This window comes from Macrobrachium nipponense, chromosome 2 (genome assembly GCF_015104395.2).
Source record: "Macrobrachium nipponense isolate FS-2020 chromosome 2, ASM1510439v2, whole genome shotgun sequence".
In the NCBI taxonomy this organism is placed as follows: domain Eukaryota; kingdom Metazoa; phylum Arthropoda; class Malacostraca; order Decapoda; family Palaemonidae; genus Macrobrachium; species Macrobrachium nipponense.
The window spans coordinates 129,454,195-129,481,656 of NC_087201.1; the positions used below are offsets into that span (position 1 = coordinate 129,454,195).

The 27,462-nt window shown below is 40.6% G+C and overlaps 1 protein-coding gene across 1 annotated transcript in view; it reads right to left on the reverse strand.

The window, feature by feature from the left end:
• Positions 1-27,462, reverse strand: part of LOC135221310 (5-oxoprolinase-like) — a 709,982-nt gene that overhangs the window by 327,519 nt on the left and 355,001 nt on the right. Inside the window, exon 8 of the mRNA XM_064259114.1 lies at positions 15,700-15,838. Coding sequence (XP_064115184.1) covers positions 15,700-15,838 — 139 coding nt within the window. The remainder of the gene's footprint in view (positions 1-15,699; positions 15,839-27,462) is intronic.

The window sequence follows — 27,462 nt, forward strand, 5'->3', positions numbered from 1 at the left end:
ATTCACGATTTTCCCAGTGGGATCTTTCTTTTATTATGTTGAATTATTATATCATATATATATATATAGAATATATATATATATATATATATATATATTATATATATATACAGGCGGCCCGTGTGGTTAACAGCGCAATCACTCAACGGCGAAATCGGTTTTACGGCGGTCGTCAAAAATATTCATTAAAAAAAGAAGGCATTTTAAAGGTATCTTTACGGCACAAATTTCAGTTAACAGCGCCGCTAGCGCGTTGTCTAACGAGTTCATACATATGTAGAAATGCCGTTCAGACCATAAAGGTTATGCAAACTTATATTAACAAATTTTATGGAGAGTTATTACGTAGGATAGTTAGGTAAAATATATGCCTCTGATGCTGTTCTATGCCGAAAATATCGAGTTACATAAGTGCAAAAATTTAGCTATGGATGTGTCGATTCATAAATGTTCATGCTTTTGTTTAAAATGTGTATGAAAATGTATTACGTGAAAGGCATTTTATTTCTGTACAGAAATATGATACAAAAGGCAGCTTTTTGAAACTGCCCTTCACGTATCAAATACGATGTTTTTTCATGTTCTTTCTTGTAAGCCGCCGCCTGCCGCTCTTCCGAAAATATCGATTTAAAAAAAAGTGCAAATTAGCGATAGATGTGTCAATTTTATAAATGTTTATGCTTTTTATGTTTGTAAAATGTGTATGAAAAATGTACTACGAATAGGCTATTTTTATTTCTGTTGCAGAAATATAATTTAAAAAAAAAAGGCAGCTTTTGAAACTCCCCTTCAAAGTTATCGACTACGATGTGTCGATTCATAAATGTTCATGCTTTTGTTTAAAATGTGTATGAAAATGTATTACGTGAAAGGCATTTTTATTTCTGTACAGAAATGTGATACAAAGGCAGCTTTTGAAATTGCCCTTCACGTTATCAAATACGATGTTTTTTCATGTTCTTTCTTGTAAGCCGCCGCCTGCCGCTCTTCCGAAAATATCGATTTAAAAAAAGTGCAAATTAGCGATCGATGTGTCGATTTTATAAATGTTTATGCTTTTATGTTTAAAATGTGTATGAAAATGTACTATGAATAGGGTATTTTTATTTCTGTGCAGAAATATGATAAAAAGGCAGCTTTTTGAAACCTCCCCTTCAAGTTATCGACTACGATGTTTTTTTCAAGTTCGTTCTTGTATGCCGCCGTCTGCGCTCTTCCGAAAATATCAAGTTAAAAAAAAAAAAAAAAAAAAAAAAAAGTGCAAACTTAGCGATCGATGTGTCGATTTTTCAAATGTTTATGCTTTCATGTTTAAAATGTGTATGAAAATATATTGCGTAAAGGTATTTTAATTTTTTTACAGAAATAAGATACAAATAAGGCAGCCCTTGTAACTACGTTCCACGTTGTAAGGGGATGGTTTTTCATGTTCGTTCTTGTCCGCCAGTTCCGAAAAATGCATTGTGTTATTTTATTAATTATGCATCTTTTCCATAAATCCTTTAAAATGTTATACATTATTTCACTGTATCCAAGAATATTGTATGTATTCTCATATTATTGTATTTTAAAATACTACGGCAAACTTAAGCCCGTATTCCGCGGAGCGGCCAATGTTGTGGTTTGAAATCAGCTGATGAATACGAGTCTGTTTCACCATAACGCAATTCTGAGCGAATGCTCTTGCTTCTAGTTAGCATAAACGAATATCTATATACTTTACAAAGTTATTTTTCCATATACAGCGTGTTTTTAGGTAGAAATATTTATTGAATGTCTCGTTGTGAATGTGAACTACTATTTTTTTTTTTTTCGTTAACAGATTACGCTGGCGGCATGTTTATTGCGTAAAAAATTATGTGATTCCGTTCGCAATACATAATCCTTTATATCATCGTAATACGAACTTTACGTTATTTATCTTATATCGGCGTGAAACCAACAGTAAAATGTGTTCTTTCAAGCACAGTAGTTTTGATTAAAAGATTTTATCCCAATTTTATCTACAGTTGTGTGAATGGCAGACGTTTACTGCAGTTTTATCCTGTTGTGCCGATGTACGATAATAGTCATTAGCAGCTTGAACAGTTTTCTCAGCTTCAGTTATAACTAGGTTTAAATTTAACGGTATATTTCCCGATTGATCTTTAATCTATATTGATCTCTGATCTATAGCGAATAAAGTTATTACATTAAGATATCTCAGTTCTATTCTATACATAACGCCATTTATAACAAATACGGTAATGTTGCACTGTAGTACGATGATCGAAATACAAGCCAGACAGATGTTATCCAGTTCGGTTGTACTTGTACTTAGAAAAAAAAAAAAAAAGTAGTTTCTCGTTCGGTTGATCATGGCTGTACACGTTCACGCAACGAGTATAACGTTAACACCATACTTTCATCATTCTCTTTTGCTGTTATTGAACTTATGTAACTAGAAGATGGATAAAGTTAGACCATTGTAAATTGATCTCTCATAAAATCGAACTATCGTAAGACTAATGATCGTAACCTGAACACTACAGCTACCTGTACACTGTATAAACTTTATTATATCTTTACATACTTTAGACACCCACATGTACTGTACAGTAAATTCTATAGTACTATACTGCATAAATATAATTTTACTTATTGCGCCGTGTGGGATTACAGCGCCTTTGACTGGTCTAGAGTTTCGAAAGAAGGTGTGCGGCGGCCGTAGGCTTTAAAATCGCTCAGCGTCGAAAATCGCTTGGCGTCGGTGACCAGGAACGGAACCCCTGCCGCTAACCGAGGGCCGCCTGTATATATATATATATATATATATATATATATATATATATCATATATATATATATATATATACACAGGCGGGCCCTCGGTTAGCGGCAGGGGTTCCGTTCTGGTCACCGACGCCAAGCGATTTTCGACGCTGAGCGATTTTTAAAAGCCTACGGCCGCCGCACACCTTCTTTCGAAACTCTAGACAGTCAAAGGCGCTGAATACCCACAACGGCGCAATAAGTAAATTATATTTATGCAGTATAGTACCTATAGAATTTACTGTACAGTACATGTGTCTAAAGTATGTAAAGATATAATAAAGTTTATACAGTGTACAGGTAGCTGTAGTGTTCAGGTTACGATCATTAGTTGTATATATATATATATATATATATAATATTATATATATATATATATATATATACAACAGTAGAGACCAGGACCTCAATCGTATTAGAACTCGAAATAATTGGATTTCAACGGAATATTTTGAGTAAATGTTGCATCTGAGCTCAAACAAAAATCTGGAACCCAACCCAAGGAATCATATGATTTTTGTAAACAATGGGGTTCAGTCAGTCGTCACTAATAGGCGTTGTTCCCATCCTCATTTGGTGAGGAAAACAGTATGAATCACGATTGAACTTAATATTATTGAAAATTATAATGTAGGAGGCATTCTGTGACAACTTTAAAATCCTGAGAGATTTTTAATGATACAGTAACCCTTGAAGTGTTGCTAATTGTATTAATAGTTGGCTACAGTCACAACTATTGACAAACTATCGACACTGTAAACAAAACATTTGTAACCTAATAATGGTCCGTAGGTTATTTAAGTGAATCACTAGTGGTAAAACTTTTGTCACTGTAAACAAAACAACTAATTACAGAAATTACTGTGGATGATTACCATAATTGGACGTTAGGAAGAATGAGTTCTCACTCTGTTACAGAAGTAGGATCTCTATCTGTAATTCTAAAAACCGAAAAGGTCTATAAGCCTAACATAAATATTTTCTGGAGAAAATGATAATTTGAAAAAGTTAAACGTTTTTACAGAGTATAAGCATTGTAATCTTATGCCATTTGCATTCGATTTTGTTTACATTATCAAAATCTCGATTGATTGAGCTATCAATATCTTCATTGCCATTACACTTGGCTGGTAGAAGATATGTAATTTAGATACTTTCTTGTGAATTAACAAAGTTGGGTTTAAAAGTGGCACAATACTTGTTGTATGAACATTAAGTGTGATTTTGCTAGTTTTTTGAACACAATTTTGCCTTACGCCCTTTTTTTTCTTTTATATAGCGACGCAAATGACATCGGCAATCAGCCGTTTCTCGATTTGGTTGCTTATGTCAGTACTACAAGTTTACAATCGCTTCATCCGTAATTTTAAAAACTAGGAATGAGAGAGAGAGAGAGAGAGAGAGAGAGAGAGAGAGAGAGAGAGAGAGAGAGAGAGAGAGAGAGAGAGAGAGTTAGTTATCCGTATTTTGAAAGAGTGAAATGGAAAGATTATTGTAGTATTTCTGTAAAATACTATCACATGATTTTTGTAATTACAGTTATTATTATTATTATTATTACTATTATCATTTGAAAATATTGATAAACATATTATACATACATGTACCATAAAAATCTCTCATCTCAGTAAAGAAGAGAGAAGAGAGAGAAGAGGAAGAGAGAGGGGAGGAGAAGAGATGGGGCGAGAGAGAGAGAGAGAGAGAGGAGAGAGAGAGACTCCCTCCCCTCCTGTCAAATTACTTCATATATTTGACAGCTGTTGGACCTCAGTTTGGTACCTGGAGTTCAAAAGAAAGATGTGTGAAGACTGGGATTCCCTTCATTCTTACATAATTTTTTAATTTATAAACTAAAATCTTACTAATTCACTATAGTATTTTCTTTAATGAACTGATTGCTCTTTACATTAATATTAATATTTGAAAATTAGTAAATCATTTATTTATCATACAAAAAGCATATATCTCTGTAAGAGAGAGAGAGAATTATCATTATGTGATATCATTTAATCTTATTAAACTTACTTATACAGTATTGATCAATATTAATATTTTAAAATTAGTAAACCATTTTTGTATTACAAAAATGTATTTAGTCATGAAAATAACATCAAATACACTAATTAGTGATTATTTAACGATGGGAAACCTGTGAATAGGGAATTTCCTCGCAAATAATAGAAAGATATGGTCCAGAGAGAAATTCGCGAATCCAGAGAACGCAAATACGGGGCCAACTGTACTCCTCTGGCACCCAAGGGCACCACCCTCCGAAATGAAAGGAGATCCCTCAAACACCAGAACTGCATGCCGCCCCCCGCCCCATCTCTCTTCATCCAATAAGCTATCGAAAGGACGAAAGAGAAGAGGAAATACCGAAAGGAAAACAAAGGACAAACTTCAGAAGCTCCCCTCGGTAATTTCCAAAGAGTAAGCATAAATTTCAAATTAATACACTGTCTCACTCTGACATTAAAGGGCAAAAATATGTAATAAGGGTGTAGGTACACTCTTGCTGCCTACCTTTAACACAAAGTGGAAAGGCGGCAGGCAAAGCTTTCACAAAAAGTGAGTTTGTATATTGATTATTAATGTCAATTAATTATTAACATAAAAAACATTACAGTAGGGCCCCAGACCTTGATGCTAATTCGTTCCATAAGAAGTGAATGAATTTTTCTCATAAGAGATAACGGAAAATGGATTAATCCATTCTTGACCACCATTCATTACCCTAACTTTGCCTTTTTATACAAAACATTACTCGTAGATACACATAAATTACAATTGAATAAGATCAGTGTTAAATAACATACCATTTTGATGTTATTTTCATGACTAAATACATTTTTATAATACAAAAATGATTTACTAATTTTAAAATACTAATATTGATCAATATGTACTGTATTAGTAAGATTAATAAGATTAAATGATATCACATAATAACAATTCTCTCTCTCTCTCTCTCTCTCTCTCTCTCTCTCTCTCTCTCTCTCTCTCTCTCTACAGAGATGTATGATTTTGTATGATAAATAAATGATTTACTAATTTTCAAATATTTATATTATTGTAAAGAGCAATCAATTCATTAAAGAAAATACTATAGTGAATTGGTAAGATTTTAGTTTATAAATTAAAAAATTATGTAAGAATGAAGGAAATCCCAGTCTTCACACATCTTTCTTTTGAACTCCAGGTACCAAACTGAGGTCCAACAGCTGTCAAATATATCAAGGAATGTGACAGGAGGGGAGGGAGTGTGTTCTCTCTCTCTCTCTCTCTCTCTCTCTCTCTCTCTCTCTCTCTCTCTCTTTACTGGGATGAGAGATTTTTATGGTACATGTATGTATAATATGTTTATCAATATTTTAAAATAATAATAATAATAATAATAATAATAATAATAATGGAAGGAGGGGATATAAAACACCAAGAGATGAAGGACACGATCAGGAAAGAATATATGCAGAGACTCAAGGCGATACTCAAGTCAAAACTCAACGCCGGAAAGGAAAATTATGATTAAAAAAAGCCATAAAACACCATGGGCAGTGCCAGTAATCAGATACAGCGCAGGAATAGTGGAATGGACGAAGGCAGAACTCCGCAGCATGATCAGAAAACCAGGAAACAAATGGACAATACACAAAGCACTACACCCAAGAGCAAATACGGACAGGACTATACATAACACGAAAGGAAGGAGGGAGAGGACTACTAAGATAGAGGACTGCGTCAACATCGAAAACAGAGCACTGGGGCAATATCTGAAAACCAGTGAAGACGAGTGGCTAAAGAGTGCATGGGAAGAAGGACTAATAAAAGTAGACGAAGACCCAGAAATATACAGAGACAGGAGAAAGACAGAAAGAACAGAGGACTGGCACAACAAAACCAATGCACGGACAATACATGAGACAGACTAAAGAACTAGCCAGCGATGACAATTGCAATGGCTACAGAGGGGAGAGCTCAAGAAGGAAACTGAAGGAATGATAAACAGCGGCCACAAGATCAGGCCCTAAGAACCAGATATGTTCAAAGAACGATAGACGGAAATAACATCTCTCCCATATGTAGGAAGTGCAATACGAAAAATGAAACCATAAACCACATAGCAAGTGAATGCCCGGCACTTGCACAGAACCAGTACAAAAAGAGGCATGATTCAGTGGCAAAAGCCCTCCACTGGAGCCTGTGCAAGAAACATCAGCTACCTTGCAGTAATAAGTGGTACGAGCACCAACCTGAAGGAGTGATAGAAAACGATCAGGCAAAGATCCTCTGGGACTATGGTATCAGAACGGATTAGGGTGATACGTGCAAACAGACCAGCGTGACGTTGATTGACAAAGTCAAGAAGAAAGTATCACTCATTGATGTCGCAATACCATGGGACAACCAGAGTTGAAGAGAAAAGAGAGGGAAAAAATGGATAAGTATCAAGATCTGAAAATAGAAATAAGAAGATATGGGATATGCCAGTGGAAATCGTACCCATAATCATAGGAGCACTAGGCACGATCCCAAGATCCCTGAAAAGGAATCTAGAAAAACTAGAGGCTGAAGTAGCTCCAGGACTCATGCAGAAGAGTGTGATCCTAGAAACGGCACACATTGTAAGAAAAGTGATGGGACTCCTAAGGAGGCAGGATGCAACCCGGAACCCCACACTATAAAATACCACCCAGTCGAATTGGAGGACTGTGATAGAGCAAAACAAAAAAAATAATAATAATAATAATAATAATAATAAGCAACCCAAATGGATGACCACAGAAGAACATCCTTAGTACAAAAAGACAAGAGTAAGGGAAATATAGCCAGTAACTACAGGCCTATCACCTGCCTACCAATAATGTGGAAGTTACTAACAGGTATCATCAGTGAAAGGCTATACAACTACTAGAGGAGGACAAACACCATCCCCCACCAACAGAAAGGCTGCAGAAGGAAGTGTAGGGGCACAAAAGACCAGCTCCTCATAGACAAAATGGTAATGAAGAACAGCAGGAGAAGGAAAACCAACCTAAGCATGGCATGGATAGACTATAAGAAAGCCTTCGACATGATACCACACACATAGCTAATAGAATGCCTGAAAAATATATGGGGCAGAGGAAAAACACCATCAGCTTCCTCAAAAATACAATGCGCAACTGGAATACAATACTTACAAAGCTCTGGAATAAGACTAGCAGAGGTTAATATCAAGGAGAGGGATCTTCCAGGGCGACTCACTGTCCCCACTACTCTTCGTAGTAGCCATGATTCCCATGACAAAAGTACTACAGAAGATGGATGCCGGGTACCAAATCAAGAAAAGAGGCAACAGAATCAACCATCTGATGTTCATGGACGACATCAAGCTGTATGGTAAGAGCATCAAGGAAATAGATACCCTAATCCAGACTGTAAGGATTGTATCTGGGGACATCAGGATGGAGTTTGGAATAGAAAAATGTGCCTTAGTCAACATACAAAAAAGGCAAAGTAACGAGAACTGAAGGGATAAAAGCTACAGATGGGAGCAACATCAAACACATAGATGAGGACAGATACAAATACCTGGGAATAATGGAAGGAGGGGATATAAAACACCAAGAGATGAAGGACACAATTAGGAAAGAATATAGGTAGAGACTCAAGGCGATACTGAAGTCAAAACTCAATGGCGGAAATATGATAAAAGCCATGAACACATGGGCAGTGCCAGTAATCAGATACAGCGCAGGAATAGTGGAATGGACGAAGGCAGAACTCCGCAGCATAGATCAGAAAACCAGGAAACATATGACAATACACAAAGCACTACACCAAGAGCAAATACGGACACACTATACATAACACGAAAGGAAGGAGGAGAGGACTACTAATTATAGAGGACTGCGTCAACATCGAAAATAGAGCACTGGGGCAATATCTGAAAACCAGTGAAGACGAGTGGCTAAAGAGTGCATGGGAAGAAGGACTAATAAAAGTAGACGAAGACCCAGAAATATACAGAGACAGGAGAAAGACAGACAGAACAGAGGACTGGCACAACAAACCAATGCACGGACAATACATGAGACAGACAAAAGAACTAGCCAGCGATGACAATTGGCAATGGCTACAGAGGGGAGAGCTAAAGAAGGAAACTGAAGGAATGATAACAGCTGCACAAGATCAGGCCCTAAGAACCAGATATGTTCAAAGAACGATAGACGGAAATAACATCTCTCCCATATGTAGGAAGTGCAATACGAAAAATGAAACCATAAACCACATAGCAAGTGAATGCCCGGCACTTGCACAGAACTAGTACAAAAAGAGGCATGATTCAGTGGCAAAAGCCCTCCACTGGAGCCTGTGCAAGAAACATCAGCTACTTGCAGTAATAAAGTGGTACGAGCCCACCAACCTGAAGGAGTGATAGAAAACGATCAGGCAAAGATCCTCTGGGACTATGGTATCAGAACGGATAGGGTGATACGTGCAAACAGACCAGACAGGACATTGATTGACAAAGTCAAGAAGAAAGTATCACTCATTGATGTCGCAATACCATGGGACACCAGAGTTGAAGAGAAAGAGAGGGAAAAAATGGATAAGTATCAAGATCTGAAAATAGAAATAAGAAGGATATGGGATATGCCAGTGGAAATCGTATCCATAATCATAGGAGCACTAGGCACGATCCCAAGATCCTTGAAAAGGAATCTAGAAAAACTAGACGCTGAAGTAGCTCCAGGACTCATGCAGAAGAGTGTGATCCTAGAAATGGCGCACATAGTAAGAAAAGTGATGGACTCCTAAGGAGGCAGGATGCAACCCGGAACACCACACTATAAATACCACCCAGTCGAATTGGAGGACTGTGATAGAGCAAAAAAAAAAAAAAAATAATGATAATAATAATAACAACTGTAATTACACAAATCATGTATTAGTATTTTACAGAAATACTACAATAATCTTTCCATTTCACTCTTTCAAAATATGGATAACTCTCTCTCTCTCTCTCTCTCTCTCTCTCTCTCTCTCTCTCTCTCTCTCTCTCAAAGATGTATGTTTTTATATGATAAATAAATTATTTACTAATTTTCAAATATCAATATTAATGTAAACAGCGATAATATCAATTCATTAAAGAAAACACTAGAGTGAATTAGGATGATTTTAGTTTATAAACAAAAAAATTATGTAAGAATGAAAGAAAATCCATCTCGTCTTTGAACTCCAGGTAGCCAAGCAGAGGTGGCTGGGGTCCAACAGCTGTCAAATATATCAAGCAATGTGACAGGAAGGGGACAATAATTTATCCATTTCACCCTTTTAAATAAGGATAACTCTCTCTCTCTCTCTCTCTCTCTCTCTCTCTCTCTCTCTCTCTCTCTCTCTCTCTCTCTCTTGCCACACAAGATACAGGTATATCATAGTGGTAACTCTCGCCCTCTGTTTGGGCTGGAAGTGTTTGTATACAGTCGAGTGTTCCCCCCGTATTCGCGGGGATGTGTACCAGGCACCCTGCCAAATAGTTCAAACCCGCGAATAGTTAGAATTCCCTTCTAAAAATGTCTATACCTGCCTATCTTGAAATTTCAAATAACTAATGTATACTTAAAGTATCATCCTACGTCAAATATACCATTGAATTGGTATTATTAATATCATTTCAAAGTCATCTTAAACATTTTACCATTAGAAATATATAAACAGCCAATAACAGAGAGAGAGAGAGAGAGAGAGAGAGAGAGAGAGAGAGAGAGAGAGAGAGAGAGAGAGAGAGAGAGAATAACTCCTTACGATAAATACATATATCTTTTCCAGAGAAGAGAGAATGAGAGGACTGAACCATTATGTTTGTCTGTATATCAGTTCTTATGCTGAGAGAGAGAGAGAGAGAGAGAGAGAGAGAGAGAGAGAGAGAGAGAGAGAGAGAGAGAGAGATAAAAGAAGGAAGAAATAGAAACACCTTATGTAACATCCACATCAAAATTTACCTTAAATTATTATCATATTAGTGTATTAATCTTAGAGATATTATTAATATAATTTCAAAGTAATCCTAAACATTAGTACCCTTAAAGGTATATACACATACATACGTACTCCTAACACTTGCAACCAAGAGAAAGAGAGAGAGAGAGTTACCACTATGACACACGTATCTTGTGGAGAGAGAGAGAGAGAGAGAGAGAGATATTTCATGAACACTTAGTGGCAACAACTCAACAGCTCCTCCCACTGGTCCCATAACTTGATATGTTTGACAGCTTTAGTACCTGGAGTTAGAGAGAGAAGACTGGGATTTCCTTCATTCTTACATATTTTTTTAAATTTATAAATTAAAACCTTACTAAGTCACATTCGTATTTTCTTTAATGAATTGATGTTGTTGCTGTATACATTAATATTAATATTTGAAAATGGTAAATCATTTATTTATCATACAAAAAATACATACATCTCTGTAGAGAGAGAGAGAGAGAGAGAGAGAGAGAGAGAGAATTACAATTTTTATTATTATGTGATATCATTTATCTTATTAAACTTACTAATACAGTATTAATCAATATTAATATTTGAAAATTAGTAAGTCATTTTTGTACCATAAAAATATATCTAGTCATGAAAATAACATCAAAATACACTAATTAGTGATTATTTTTGCCAGCAAAATCATGTGAATAGGTGAATCCCCACAAATAATTGGTAGACATGGCCCAGAGAGAAATCCGCGAATCAGTGAGTCCGTGAATCCGGAGAACGCGAATAAGTTTTCAAATAATATTAAGTTTAATGAGATTAAACAATAACAATAACATATCTCTCTCTCTCTCTCTGTTATAGGCTATAGGAATATATTTTTAATGGTATAATATTAAAGATGACTTTGGAATGATATTAACAATATAACCTTAAAGATTAATATATTAATAGATTAGTAATTTAAGGTATATTTGAAGTAGGATGTTATTTAAGGTATACATTTGGTATCTGAACTTTCAAGATAAGCAGTTATAAGCATTTTTAGTGGTGGTTCTAACTATTGGTGGGTTTTAACTATTCGCTGGGGTGTCTGGTACACATCCCCTATGAATACGGGGGGAACACTGTATCCTTATTTTTTTTACAGACTAACAGTGGTGATAGTTGATTACAACAGTATATGGTTGGCTACCTCTTCATGTTGGCTATCCTAACCTTGGAATTGTACCTGTAACTCAGAGCATGATGTGATATTGGTCCTTGAGTGTGTGTACTGTTCCCCTTACTGAAAATCATATTAATTTACCGCTGTTATCCTAAAGTTTCATCACAGGAAAATGCCTTCATGGCTGCCATGTGATTATTAACTCTACTTCTGCTGGTAAATGTGCCTCATCCTGTAGAAGTTGTCTTGCAGAATTTGGAGAAGTTGAGGTGGAAGAGAGCTCGTCAAGTGTCGTAATCTTCCTCTTTGTAATCACCACATTTTTCTTCGTAATCATCATATTTTTCTTTAACCTCCTCCCCTTCGTCTTCTAAGGCTCCCTGCCAAAGAATGCCAAAGAAAAGAAAAGTAGTCTCCCCCTTCCTAAGAAGTCTCGTTACGGGACTTCTAAAGGTCTGCCTTCTCGAACTGAGGCAGCAGTTGGGTCTTCTGTTGGCTCGCCTGTTCCTTCGGGAACAGGAACCGTCCACTGTCTCCAGGGTCGAGTGTGTTGGGAGAAGCACAAATTCAATTCGCACTTCTGCTACTAGTCCTAGAGGTTCTGCCCCTAAGACTAGTTCTGTGTCAGGCACTCATTTGCAAGATTCCCTGAGTGCACATAAATCTACAGATTTGCGTGCATCCAGAGTCGATGACGCTGACTTTGCTCACTGTCAGGTGACTCACGTCTTGCCGGTGATCACTCAGTCCCGAAGGCCCATGCATGCAGTGACACCAGTAGGGGGTCCCCCATTCAGTCCTCTTGAGAGGTTTTGACCTCAACGAGGACTGGGACGTGTCAAGAGGACAATACCAGACCTTGCCAGTCAGGTGCACGCTCATCTCTACCCCCAGACCATGGTCACGTTCGTGTCACTGACCAGTCTCAGTGGAGGTGAATGTTTCCCCTGCTGTGTGAGTTTCATAACCCTCCTCGGGAAAGTGTTTCTTCAGGGCAAGAACACTCTCCTAGACTTGCATAGCAGCCACCACCGCAGGTTGATGGCTGCCCGTGACTCGCTTCTGCAAGTTCTGCTAGCTAGGTGAGCAAGAGTGTTCAATCTTCCTCTCCTATTCCCTCTACTTCCTATGGCTACAATGGAAGAGGTGAGGTGAATATGAGGGATCCTGCAGAGTGCTCTCTGCGTTGTTGAGGAAGGATCTCCTGTCAATGACAGAGAGACCTCTCACCATCTTGACATCTGGTGTTTAGATTCTTAGCATTCAAACACCTGGAGACTTTGTCCTCCCTGGCTCTTTCTGTCCTTTGGAAGGATTTCAATTTGCAGGCCCCTATGGGTTCTTGCATTTTGGAAGCCTCAAGTGCATATTCTGTTGAATTGTATTTGCATTCCAGTCTTGAATGCCTGCATATAGGACTGGTTTTTATGTCCATTCCTCCTCAATTTCTACAGGAGACAAAGAGGGGCCCCTACCCAATGATCGTTTGATGAAATTCTGGGTACTTGCCGGGCACTTAAATTCTTTGGAATTTCTATCACTCTCCGAGTGTTTTGGTCTTCTATGATCTACAAACACTTAGACAAGAAAAGAATTCCCAATAATGGTTATTACAATACTAAGGAATCTCACTGAATGCTTGAATTCCTTGGAAGTTCTGTCATTCTCAGTGTTATGGTTTTCTGTAATTTCCAAATACTCAGGTGAGGCGGACATCTTCGATAATTTATATTACAAAAATCGGGAGTTTTGCTAACTGATTAAATTCCTATTCCCATCAAAGTGCAGAGTTCAAATGAGTAAAATCAGATGTTGCTGCAGCTCCCACTCACAGGCATGAATTTGATGAACATCTCAGCAATACTTAACATTTTGTTTATCCCTTAACACAGATTGCTTTGAGAAACTGAATGAATCCCAAAAGACTTCTGGCACTGATTTGCCAAAAGGCAGTTGGCTCACCTGACGATCTTTGTTCCCACACAGTGACGGAAAATGCTCACCACTTCCTTCATATTTTATAGCATTATAAATTCATCAGCAATATCATAATTTTCTCACTCTAGCATTAGAAATCAGTATATGCCTTTGTACCTCCATAAGCAACTTCTCACCATCATTCACATTTAACTTTGAAAATCCCCTTGCCCCTGACGGAGAGTGTACTTACATTTGCATATTTCCCGCTCATCAATAATGCCTTATTGAAATTCATTAAATATATATACTAAGAAATCATAAAAGTAAGCACGTGATTTTAATAGCTGAAGCCACTAGGAAAGTTTTACCCCAAAAGTACTTGGCACTCTGTCACCTATCAAATATATATATAATAATGACAAATTTTTAATAAATTTGTATTTTTCATACCTAACAAACCCTTGGTCTTAACAATAGGATAAATCTTCTAGAGCCAGGTGGAAATTGGTTAAAACAGGTACGTATTACTAGTGTAGCTGAGTGATAGAGAACTTGAGATATATAATTGCATGAAACAGAAGGGTGGTTGTGGACTTTGTCCCACTTGGTAAGGCACACAGGTTCATATTGTAAGGATGGCATTTTGCCAAATGTCCGTCCTTCCTCTGTACACACCTTGTATACCATATACTAAAATGTAGAAGATTTCATGGCCTATCCACCGATATATATATCATGTAAAAATGTACTCTCTGCACGAAGATATATGTATATTTTTTGCTGCAAAGAAACACAATCGCAGCAGGGGCTCCAACCCTTATTGTATGTGCGTGTGACGGACATTACATTTCCGTCTAAACTGCTGCCTCATATACAGCCGTCTCTGTTCAATAAAGTTAGTTAGAACTTTCTCCTTCTCTGATTCCAGTTCTCACAACATACAGTCGACAGGTGTCGTAAACGGCGAGCCAAAGCGTGAGATAAACGCCAAAACACACCAGTAGAGGATGTGCCGTTTTGAGTCACCAGTTGTGAGAACTGGAATCAGACAAGGAGAAAGCTCTAACTAACTTTATTGAACAGAGACGGCTGTATACGAGGCAGCAGTGCAGATGGAAATGTAATGCCCATCACGCACACACATACAAAAATGGTTGGAGCCCCCGCTGCGATTGTGCTTCTTCGCAGCTGAAAATATACATATACCTTTGTGCAGAGAGTAAATTTTTACATGATATATATATTGGCAGATAAGCTGTGAAATACTCAACATTTTAGTATATGGAATAAAAGGTATGTACAGAGGAAGGACGGAGATTTGGCAAAATGACGTCCTTACAATATGCTCTAAGCTCTGCTCAACAAATCCTTGGCAAGGATCAGCCATCATATAATCTTACACACTCGACTCTTTGCTAAAATGTGTGAAAGCAGTTTTTTTGCGAATCTAATGGAAAATTTTTAAATGTGTATGCTCAAAATTACCATTGTTATTGGATCTAATGTGATGCTTAAACAGGAAAAATGTACCCAAAAGATTAAATATACTTCACATCCATACACCACAGGTTTTTCTTATGTAACATAAGAGTTAATATTCTATTGTTCAAGGAATTCTTGTTTAATTTCAAATACTTTTTAAAGTATAACACAATATGCTACACAACTTTAGACAACTAATTAATTTACATTGAATAAATTCTTATGGCAGACACTGGTTAATGATGACATTCAAATACCATGGCTATGGACACCTAAAAATAAAGTATGATAACTACCTATTTTGTAAGACCATCAAAACTGCATTATAGGTTTACATATACTTACAGTTTCTATAGGTGGGTCTTCATCTGCTGCTCCAATTTTACCTTCTAAGGTTACCTCTGACTTCCCAACTCCACGAACTCTTATATCATCAACGACTATGTCTCGTTCAGGAATAACAAATCCAAACTCTCGTTTGTACCTGCCAAGACCAAGCAAAATGTTAATCATGTGACTTTTGTTACAACTATTGACAGGAGATATCAAAGTCAAATTACTTTTGTATCATTAACATAATGTTATTAAATGATTGAGTCATGTACACTGATTATATTCGACCCCCCTCCCCCCCCATTCACGGTTCAGGATTCGCGGCTTCACCTGTTTGCAGATTTTTCTAAGGAACTTATCACTGGATGATTTGCAAAAAATTTAGTGATTCATGGATTTTTTTGTTGAGAAATATTCACTAATTACTGTATTTTCATGACTAAACACAATTTTTTATGGAAAAAATTATTTATTAATTTTCAAATACAGTGGAACCTCGACATACGAAAGACCCTACTTATGAAAAAACCAAGTTATGAAAGCAAAGACGAAGTTTTTTGCTTCTGTATACGAAAATAATTCAGGTTACAAAAGAGTGTACTGTAAAGTCCGAGATTCGCCCAGACTGCCGAGAACAATTTTAAAACTCGCGCGCCGCTAATTCAGTAGACTCGCCACCATCCTCCCACTCTCCCATTGGTTCCCGATGCAAGTCACCGCTGTAAGATCCTGCTCTCCTATTGATCAGCATCTATCCCATCATGCCTCTATGTAAAGGCATCATTCGGCCACTTCGTTGCAACAGCGTTATCGTATGCACACAGAATTCGTTTGTTCACATATACGTATTTCGTTTGTTAACGTAAATTCGTGTTAGGGATTTCGCTTTCTACTTGAACGTATACTTTATCGTGTTGTGTGTGAACTTAATTAACTTAATTAGCCATGTGTCTCGAGAATGTTGCTGAAGTTCGCGGAAAGAGGACGCTTTCTATGCAGACTAAGATGGAGATAATTAAGAAGTATGAAACTGGCATGCAGTAGAGTGTGATCGCTAAGGAATACGGCCAAAATCTGTTGATGATAGGCACCATCCTTAAGCAGAAGGAAGCCATCAAAGCAGCTACACCTTCCAAGGGCGTGACTATTTTGTCCAACAAGAGGAGCCACGTGCATGATGAGATGGAGAGGCTGCTTCTTGTATGGATTAAAGACAAAGAAATCACTGGCGATACAATAACCGAGATGGCAATCTGCCAGAAGGCCAGTGCTATTTTCGGTGATCTGATTGCCCAGGCTGAAGACGACGGAGAAGGGACATCAACGCCAACCCCAGACTTCAAGGCTTCTTGTGGGTGGTTTGATAAATTCCATAAACAAACTGGCATCCATTCGGTGGTGCGGCATGGGGAGGTTGCCAGCTCGGACATGAAAGCGGCCGAAGCCTTTTCTGGGCTCAGCTCGTGTCGGCCTATGAAAGTATCCTTAATATCATTCTTTCTAGGCAAAATTAATCTAAATTACCAGAGAAAAACAAAATTAAGAAAATGTCAGTAAAACTGACTCGCTCACTCTATAAAAGAAGTGTCGGTATGAGAATAGGGGCGAGTGGGATCACTACCACGAGTCATTCACCATTTAGACCTTCCAATCTAAAATCCCCACTAGAGAGAGCTGATACTAACGGGTGATGCGGCCGCTACTACTACTACTAGGGACGCCACGGACAGCAGCGCCCCTAGCGGTCATCCTTAATTATTAGACGGTACACGTTGTACGCTTTTTTCTTTCGTGCCGTGTTATCTTTGGATTTATCCCCTTATTCACCATGGAACGTGCTGCCATCGCATCGGCTAAGTTAAGTGCCTCATAAGTAGTATTTTACCGTATTTTAGTCTTCCAGGGACCAGTATTTTCCTTTTAATAGGTCATATACGGTTTCCCGGTCGACTCGTGGTGGCGCCATGCCGCCTCATGTTAAGAATTCCCGGTCTTCCATACTGGGACTTCCTATACTTATGGGCTTACTATATCACGTTCATCTTTTTTACATCGCCTTTATAGCTAGGTCAGCCCTTTTACCATTTCTCTTAGTTTGGTATTTAGGGCTATTCGTGTTTCTGGCCCAGCATCCGGCTCTTGCTCTTCATCGGCTATCGCTGGCTCCGAGTAGTCAACTGTTCCTCGGAACAGTTTGCCTCCTCCTGGGCTTCTTTTTCTTTTACTAAAAGTGTCTTTCCCACCTTTTACGATGTAATTTTAGTTTTATTTAGGGTGTTAGGCTAGCCTAGGTGCATGTCCCATGTGTTGGTACAGTCTGGTTCACGTGGCCCTCCCACGGTTGTGTTGCTATCGCGGCTTAGGCCACTTGCGGTCACGTGTTCCATAGCACCTTACCCTTCCCCTTCCCTCCCTACCAGGTATAGGGAGGGGTTCCGGGGGACCCCTTGGTTACCATGACAACCTCAGTAGCCTTCCTCCCTCTTTCTCTGAGGAGGCCAGGGGTTCCTCCCAGCTGGGGTATAGGGCGACCACTTGTCTCGGGTACCGGGTCACCGAGCGGGTAGTTGTTGGGACGGGGAGGAGTAGGCCACCCCCCCCTCTCTCTCTCCCGCCGCGTCACGCCGGAAACCCCCCCCCATTGCTCAGTCCCACCTTTCCCCCACTGTAACGAACGGAGCCTCCGCTGCAGCCGGGGCCCCTTTGGTTATAGTTCGTCTGGCTCCGCCAGCGGGCGGGGTGGTCACTACTAGTGGTCTATTGCTTGCCTACTATATCCTGCCTTTTTTCCCGCTACCGGAGGGGAGCTTGCTTCTTACCCGGGCACTCTTCTAGTAGATGGGGAAAAGATTTATATATATTTCGTTATAAATATAAGGATATACCCTAATTTTACGGCGAATTTTAGTATTATCTAACTGTGTGTATACCATCTCCGTCGTTCTCCGTCGTGGTTTCATAGCTCACCACCACACCTGGTTGGAAATTTTCTCTTGTCTCCGGCGTAGCCTTAGACAACTCCAACCACCTTGTTACCACACGTATTATGGCGGGGCTCTGGTTTAATCTAACTTTCACGCTCCGGCATGCAGCGGAGCAATTGTTAGGCTGTAAGTGTTCTCCTGATACTATGTATCTTTCCACTTACAGGCTACCAACTGTCAGGTTCCTGGGGTGTAACGCCACGCTGTACGACCCCTGCTGCCACGATGAGTGCAGGACTCACGCCCCGTGTGCCACGACCCACAACGCCATGATCGTCTGGCACCCAGAAGCCTGCACCATCTGCTATGACCTTGTCAGTCAGCTGGTGGGGGGGGTAAGTCGATTTTAGACTTCTTTATCGTATTACTAATAACACTTAGTCAAAAGCTTGTTAAACCCCGTCCCCGCCACTAGAAGCTTCATTTCGCCTTCTCTTTCAGGCTGCCGCCGTGAAGGAAGTCGCCCTAGCAACCCTGAAGGCTTGGGTGGGCGGCTTCGGGAAGAACGCCGCCAAGGGCCAGCCGTACATCTTGGATAAGAAGCTGGCCGTTCAGATCTTCCCCGGCGGCAAATCAACAGGCTACGTTGACCTATCTCAGCAGACCCTCTCATCGCCTCCATACAGCCAAGAGGTTGCAGCAGTCGTTCGGGTCCGTGGCCACGCACGAGCCGGTCCCAGACATCGCAACTTTGGACCTGAACATCGAACCTATGGCGGTAGGGGCGGAGGATTTGTTGGTTGAGGTAGGTGTGTCGGGCGCCCAAGGTCTTTCCTTGGGCGCTCCTGGATCTTCTCCTGTCCTTCTACTGCTTCTTTTCAAGGCTTTACGGGATCTGAGATCCCTGCCCGCTCTCCCGCTCTCTCTGTACCCCCAAAGGTGAAGGGACAGAGAGAACAGAAGACCCTCCATAAGACGACTTCTAAGAAGTCGTCGTCGTCTTCTTCAGTAAAGAAGTCTTCGACTTCCTATGCTGACGCGGTTGAAGGCTAAGCCGAGCTCTTCGTACTCCAAGAGCTCAGAAGCAAGGCTTCTAAGGAGAAGGCTCGCGCTCCAGCTGAGCCAATGCCTTCTCAGGCCTCCACCGCATCCACTCGGCAACGCCGGTTGGAGTAGCGGGACCGAGCGCCTTTGATCCCACTGCCTTCTCAGCAGTGGTGATGCAACAGGTAGGAGAGATGGTAGGCTCGCAGGTCTCCGCCCTCGGACCAAGTTTGAACAGATGTTTGCACAGCTGTCAAACACCCTTAGTCAGTCGGGCCAGTCCATCCAAGATCTCTCTAACAGAGTTAGAGAGAATGAGGACCGAGTAGCTGGGCTTTCTCAGGCTCCTCATCCAGTCTCCCAGTAGCAGGTGCTGGCATTCTCCAGCTACCTCCTTATGAGTTCGATACCAGCCTTCTCCATGGATAACCCATGGAGAGTAGCCGCTTTACGCTCCATTCAAGGACGGTATGATCTCTGTCCCGGAGTGTGGAACTCGAAGGATTGAGGACTTCGAGTTTTATCCTCCGGGATTGACTCAGCCTTTCATTGGATATGCTAGGCTGACCGTGGCGGCCCTCACTAGGGAGGACAAGATTTCCCGAGAAAACGTGCTATAGTAGAGAGCACGCTCAGCGGGAATGGTTCACTGCCTGGAGGACTGGGAGTGTACCAACACTAAGCTCCAGGCTTTCAAGAGTCCTTTCACTATTTTTGCGACGGAGGAGGAGGCTTCTCTTCCGTTCGCTACCAAAATAGTGGAAGCGACTCTTCAGGCAGTCCTCAAGGATGAGCCCATGCCACAGCTGAGGGAAGCGGATTCTACTTCTCCGCTCTTTCCAGCCTTCGGAGAATTCTGGGAGAACTTGCCTGCCACATTCACGCTTGGTAAGCTTAAACCAGACTGCGCAATGGACCAGTTTGGCGAAAAAAGCTTCAACCCAAGGCTGCCTGATACCTTGATCCAGGCAGAGTTCGATGCTCGAACTAGGTTTGGGAGATCCCTCAACTCCTTAATTATCACTGAGATGGCGGCCCATATCGTATGGCACAGAACACTATTTAAGATTCTGGCCAAGTCTCAGCTCCCAAAAACGGTTCAGACGGATGCTTTCGACTTCTTCCAAGCTAGGAGGAACTGCCGAAAGCACATTCTGCAGGAGTGCACTATTAGGCACGAACCTAATAGACTCCTGGCTTCCAGCATGTGGGGGGCGGACCTCTTCCCCAGAGTCCGCTGTGAATGAGGTGCACCATGAGGCTGCTAGGCTCAACCAGAGCCTTAGAGCTAGGTGGGGCATCTCCTCTAAGAGGAAACAAGAATCCGCCCCTGCTGCTGGTAAGAAACTCAAGAAGCTGGTAAAAAGGTTCCAACCTTACCAGAAACATCAGCAGCAACGCCAAGTTCGTTCAGGCCGTCCCAGTTACCCAACAGGGACAACCATCAACCTCAAAAACAGGCCCAACCCATCCTCCTGTTGTCTCCTCAGTCGCAACCCTCGACCTCCTACGCAGTCTCGCCGGCCTTCAACCCTATGTATGAAGGTCAGGCTTACCCTCCCTTTAATAGACTGTCGAGAGGTAGCAGAGCGAGAGGCCACTTTCGCCAGCGTGGCACAGGAAGAGCGGCAAGGGGAAGGCAGTTCAGAGGAGGGCGTGGAGGTCAACCCGCCCAACAACAGTGAGGCTCCCCAGGTAGGAGGGAGGCTGTTCCTCTTCCGTCACAGGTGGGGGTTCAGCAATTGGGCACAGAGCATCGTGTCCAAGGGATTGGGTTGGAGTTGGATCAAAGATCCCCCTCCAATCAAATCATTTTATCAGGAACCATCAAAGGAATTGACAGATTACGCGAGGGAACTCTTCAGAAAGGAGCTATTGCGAGAGTCAAGCATCTAAAATTTCAAGGTCGCTTATTCAGTGCCAAAGAAAGGCTCAACAAAAAGAAGGGTAATCTTAGACTTGTCAAGGCTAAACTCTTTCATTCGTTGCAACAAGTTCAAAATGCTTACCATCTCGCAAGTAAGGACCTTACTTCCCCGTGGAGCCGTCACATGCTCCATCGATCTTACAGACGCATACTATCATATCCCTATAGCCAGACACTTCCGCCCATTCCTAGGATTCAGGCTAGGAAATCAGACATTCTCATTCAAAGTGATGCCCTTCGGTCTGAATGTAGCCCCCAGGGTATTCACGAAAATAGCAGAAGTGGTGGTTCAACAATTGAGAACTCAAGGGATAATGGTAAGCAGTACCTCGACGATTGGTTGATCTGGCACCAACAGTCGAGGAATGTCTCAAAGCCACAAAAAAGGTAGTTCAATTCTGGAACATCTGGGGTTCCAGATAAACAAGACGAAATCCAGACTTACTCCAGAGTCTCGTTTTCAGTGGCTAGGAATCCAATGGGATTTGTCTTCCCACAATCTGTCAATTCCGGTGGTCAAACGGAAAAGAAATAGCCAAGTCTGTGAAACAATTTCTCAAATGCAAACAGACATCAAGGAGAAACCAGGAAAGAATCCTAGGTTCTCTTCAGTTTGCCTCAGTGACAGACATCCTCCTGAAAGCAAGGCTGAAAGATATAAACCGAGTTTGGCGATCGAGAGCAAAACGCCAAATCTCGAGGACAAGTTGTCAGTAATTCCACAGATCCTTCGCAATCAGCTCCGTCCATGACAAAGGTGAAGAACCTGGCCAAACTAGTACCCCTTCAATATCCCCTTCCAGTGCTAACCATTCACACGGATGCCTCCCTGTCCGGGTGTGGGGGGGATATTCTCAATTCAAACAAGTTCAGGGACTTGGTCAGTTCAGTTCCGCCAGCTCCACATAAACGTCTTGGAAGCAATGGCAGTATTTCTTACCCTGAAGAGACTTCTTCCCCCGAAAAAGTCTCATCTAAGACTAGTATTGGACAGAGCAGTGGTAGTTCATTGCATCAAACAGAGGAGGGTCCAAATCCAAACATGTGAACCATGTCATGATAGCCATCTTTGCACTAGCAGGCAACACAAATGGCATCTGTCCGGCCACTCACCTGGCGGGGTAAGAAATGTGATAGCAGACGCTTTGTCCGGTCGGTCCCTCTGGAATCAGAATGGTCCCTGGACGACAGGTCATTCCAGTGGCCTATATCCCGCCCGGTCTCCAAGTGGATCTCTTCGCCTCACAAGCGAACCACAAGCTCCCTTGCTATTGGCCCCCAACCTGGACCCTCGGCTTATGCCACGGACGCCCTGTCGTTAGATTGGAATCAGTGGATGAAAATTTATGTCTTTCTCCAGTGAATCTTCTTTTGAAAGTCTTGAGCAAGCTGAGGACTTTCAAGGGACTAGTAGCTCTGATTGCTCCAGGGACTGGCCAAGAGCAACTGGTATCCTCTGCTTCTGGAATTGGGTCTCCGACCTCAACGGATTCCAATCCCAAGCTGTTCGCAATCAGTACAAATGAGGACTGTGTTCGCTTCCTCAGGAATTCTTCAGACCCTAACTTTATGGACTTCATGAAGTTTGGCGGCTAACAAAGATGCTAACATGATCCCCAAAACATCCTCTTCCTAGAATCAGATAAGAGAGAGTCAACTATTAGACAATATGACTAGCTGTTAAAAAATTAGCATCCTTCCTGAAAGAATCAAACACTACAACCATGACAGTTTAACTTAGCTATATCCTTTTTCAGATCCTTGTTTTGAAAAAGGTTTAGCAGCTAGCACTATTACTACTCATAAATCGGCTTTGAGGAAGATCTTTCCAGTTGGGTTTCCAGATAGACCTAACAGAATCTTACTTTACGTCTATTCCTAAAGCCTGTGCTAGACTTAGACCCTCTCAAAGGCCTACTGCAGTCTCATGGGTTCTTAAATGATGTCCTCAAACTAGCCTCAGATACTGACACTCGTCTTGTACATTCATAATGCTTCTTAGAAAGACGTTATTCTTATTAAGCCTAGCTTCAGGAGCTAGAATTTTCAGAACTGTCGGCTCTATCCAGAGATGTGGGTCATGTGGAATTCCTCCCTTCAGGAGAAGTTCTGCTTGCTCCGGATCGTAGTTTTTTGGCTAAAAATGAGGATCCTCTTGCAAGGTGGGCTCCTTGGAAAGTCATCCCACTTCCGCAAGATCCTTCTCTCTGCCCAGTATCAACTTAAGAGCCTTTCTATCTCGCACATCCTCAAGATCCTCAGGTTCTCTCTTCATGAGAGAAAAAGGTGGTACTTATCAGTAAAAGGAATAGACAACAGATCCTTTACTTCATTAAACAAGCCAATCCTGATTCATTTCCAAAAGCACATGACATCAGAGGAGTAGCCACCTCAATTAACTACTTTCAACATATGAACTTTGAGGATCTTAAAAAGTATACTGGATGGAAATCTCCGACAGTCTTTAAACGTCACTACCTAAAGTCCTTGGAATCTTTAAAATTTTCTGCAGTAGCAGCGGGAAACATTGTTTCTCCTGATACTGTATAGTAGTCATAGTATAGATCCAGGTCTCCCTTTCTACCTACCTCGTCCAACATGCCTCACCCTATCGCCATGCTACTCGGATACTCTAGCCTTAGCCGCTGAGATCATATTGGTGGATTGTCCCTTATTTTTTTGCTAGGGACATCCACACTATGTACTTATAATGTACTTCAGTGTCCCTACCCTTATTTTTATGCTAGGGTAGGACACAATGTGTTTGTATATTATGTAAATACCTTACTTAAGTGAATCTATTTTGTTAATTGCATTGCATTATTGGATATACTATGTTTAATATAAGTTAATTTTAAGTACTTTATATTGTTAGCTTTCTTTATCATGTCATTGTTTAGCATAAGTTAGCTTTAAGTACTTAGTTTGTATTCTGTAATATACCTGATTCACTTATATTATATATCTCTCTTTTTTACAACTGATTTTCATTTGTCCTTTTTCCCATCTTGTCTGTTTCTCTGGTACTCTTTCATAGGCCGACACGAGCTGAGCCCAGAAAAGGGATTTTGACGTAGGAAAAATCTATTTCTGGGTGATTGGCTCGTGTAGCCCTATGAAACCCACCCTGTCTTTGTTTACCCACCCTGCAGGACAAGATGTTCATAGATTAAGGATGACCGCTAGGGGCGCTGCTGTCCGTGGCGTCCCTATTAGTAGTAGTAGCGGCCGCATCACCCGTTAGTATCAGCTCTCTCTAGTGGGGATTTTAGATTGGAAGGTCTAAATGGTGAATGACTCGTGGTAGTGATCCCACTCGCCCCTATTCTCATACCGACACTTCTTTTATAGAGTGAGCGAGTCAGTTTTACTGACATTTTCTTAATTTTGTTTTTCTCTGGTAATTTTAGATTAATTTTGCCTAGAAAGAATGATATTAAGGATACTTTCATAGGGCGACACGAGCCAATCACCCAGAAATAGATTTTTCCTACGTCAAAATCCCTTTATTAGGACGTTCGACGAGATGACTCTCAACAAAGGCTACAGTTCTCAGCAAGTCTTCAACTGAGACAAGACTGGCCTTTTTTGGAAAAGAATGCCTTGACAGACATACATCACGGAGGAAAAAAAGAAGCTACCCAGGCATAAGCCTATGAAAGACAGGCTTACGCTCGCACTTTGTTCCAACGCCAGTGGGGATTGTAAGGTGAAGCACCTACTTATGTATCATTCCGAGACTCCTAGAGCCTTCAAGGCCCACAAAGTGCTAAAGGAGAAGCTGTTTCGGCCCGACATTGAAGAAATTCTTGGAAGAGAAGCGCCTCCCTCTGAAATGTCTGCTGTTGTTGGACAAAGCCCCTGCTCACCCTCCTGGCCTCGATAAAGATATCCTAACGGAGTATTCTTTTTATCAAGGTTCTTTAACCTTAACACCAACCCTCTCCTCCAGCCCATGGACCAGCAAACATTCACGGATTTCTCTCGGGAACGTTTCCCCACATTATTCGCGGAAAATTCGCACATTCACTGTATTTTTCTAAGAGAAATATCCACAAATTCCTTGTTTTTTTTTATCAATTTCATAATAAAATGCCCTTTTTGTGATAAATCTATAAAAAAAACCTAGCATGAAAATTAATAGTGGGTTTGTCTTGAGTTTTAACTAACAAAATAGGCTGTTATTAGCATTTTTATAGTGGTTCCAAACATTTGCGGATTCTAACTATCCACGGGGGGGTCTGATATGCATCCCCCGCGAATACGGGGGACCACTGTATATGAAACATCTTTTCAAGGGATGTTTCGACATCACCAATACCACAAATCTCACCTTGCGTGAATTTTGGAAAGAGCATTTCGATATCGTCATATGCATCCGACTCATTGATCAAGCTTGTCAGGAGGTTTCGAGGTGAACCTTGAATTCTTCATGGAGGAAACTCTGGCCTGATGCCGTATCCACCCAAGACTTCGAGGGATTTGACATGGGCGAAGCTGATGCAGATTCAGATACAGTCAACAATCCTGAAACTGTTTCGCAACCAGATCTTGACGAGATCGTTGCACTTGGCAAGTCCATGGGGCTGGTCGTCGATGAGGACGACATCAATGACCTTCTCCAGGAGCACCAAGAGGAGCTTACGACGGATGGCCTGAAGGCCATGCAACATAAAGTCGTTCAAGAAGAATTCTCTAGCAGCGGCGAGGAGGAGGACCCTACGACAACGGCAGAAATTAAGGATACTCTATCTGCTTTTCATAAAGTGCAATCATTTGTAGAAAAGTCACCCCGAATAGGCTTTACACAGGTCGTATGCTGGCGCAGTTTGATGACGTTTGCCTGAGTCATTTCAGGAACATTGTGAAAAGCAGGCAGAAGCAATCTTCCTTGGATAGTAATTTTTTAAAAGAGGGCTTTAGTAGTAGTAAGCAAACAGGAAGATCCAAGTCATACAAAAACACAAAAAGTTGAGTGGTGAAGAAATTGAAATTTTATAAAAAACGTAAAGTATAAAAAAGAAAAAAAAAAAGAAATAAAGAAAAAAAAAAATTAATTTTCAAGTTTTTTGTAAAGGTAAGTGTTAATGTTTTCTGCCATTTGTTAAAGTGTTTAGTAAAGTTTGCTGTTAATGTTTTCTGCCATTTTTTAATGTTTCGTAAAGTTAAGTGTTCATGTTTTCTCCATTTGCCCTCCTCCTCTGTCACCACTTTCGGAGATCGCCTCACTCGAAAGGTAAGGTTCCACATATTACTACATATGTACCTACATGTACGTACCGTATGGTATTTCTTGTACCATGTACAATAATACACTTTATTTACAGGTATAGTATAGGTTATGTTAGATATTGAATGGTCCAAATTGTTGTACGTATTTCATTGTTTATAGGTTAATTTAGCTTTATTATAAAATTTACTGTGGTGTTTTTGTAGGGTTTGGAACGAATTAGGCAATTTACATGTAAAACGTGGTTCGAGATACGAAAAAATCAGGTTATGAAGACTGCTTTAGAACGGATTAATTTCGTATCTTGAGGCACCACTCTATTAATATTAAAGTAAACACAGCAAACTATCAATAAAAAGTATTTAGAATATATTTACTTTGCAATGCATACTAAATATTACGGTTCTGTATACAGTATTTAACTTCCCAGTCTTTGCAAATTACTTTACAAAGAAAACAGGACTGCTTCAATACTGTATGAGAGAAAATGGATGAATGTACTTGAAAATAGGGGTCACTTGAATAGTTTTCACACTGAGTTATAGGCCATATTTTTTTAAGGGTCGTAATATTTTAACCCCTAATGGACGGATAGCTTCTCAGTAATAACAGGTTTGGGTTGGTAGACAGATTGATCCTGTAGATAAGGA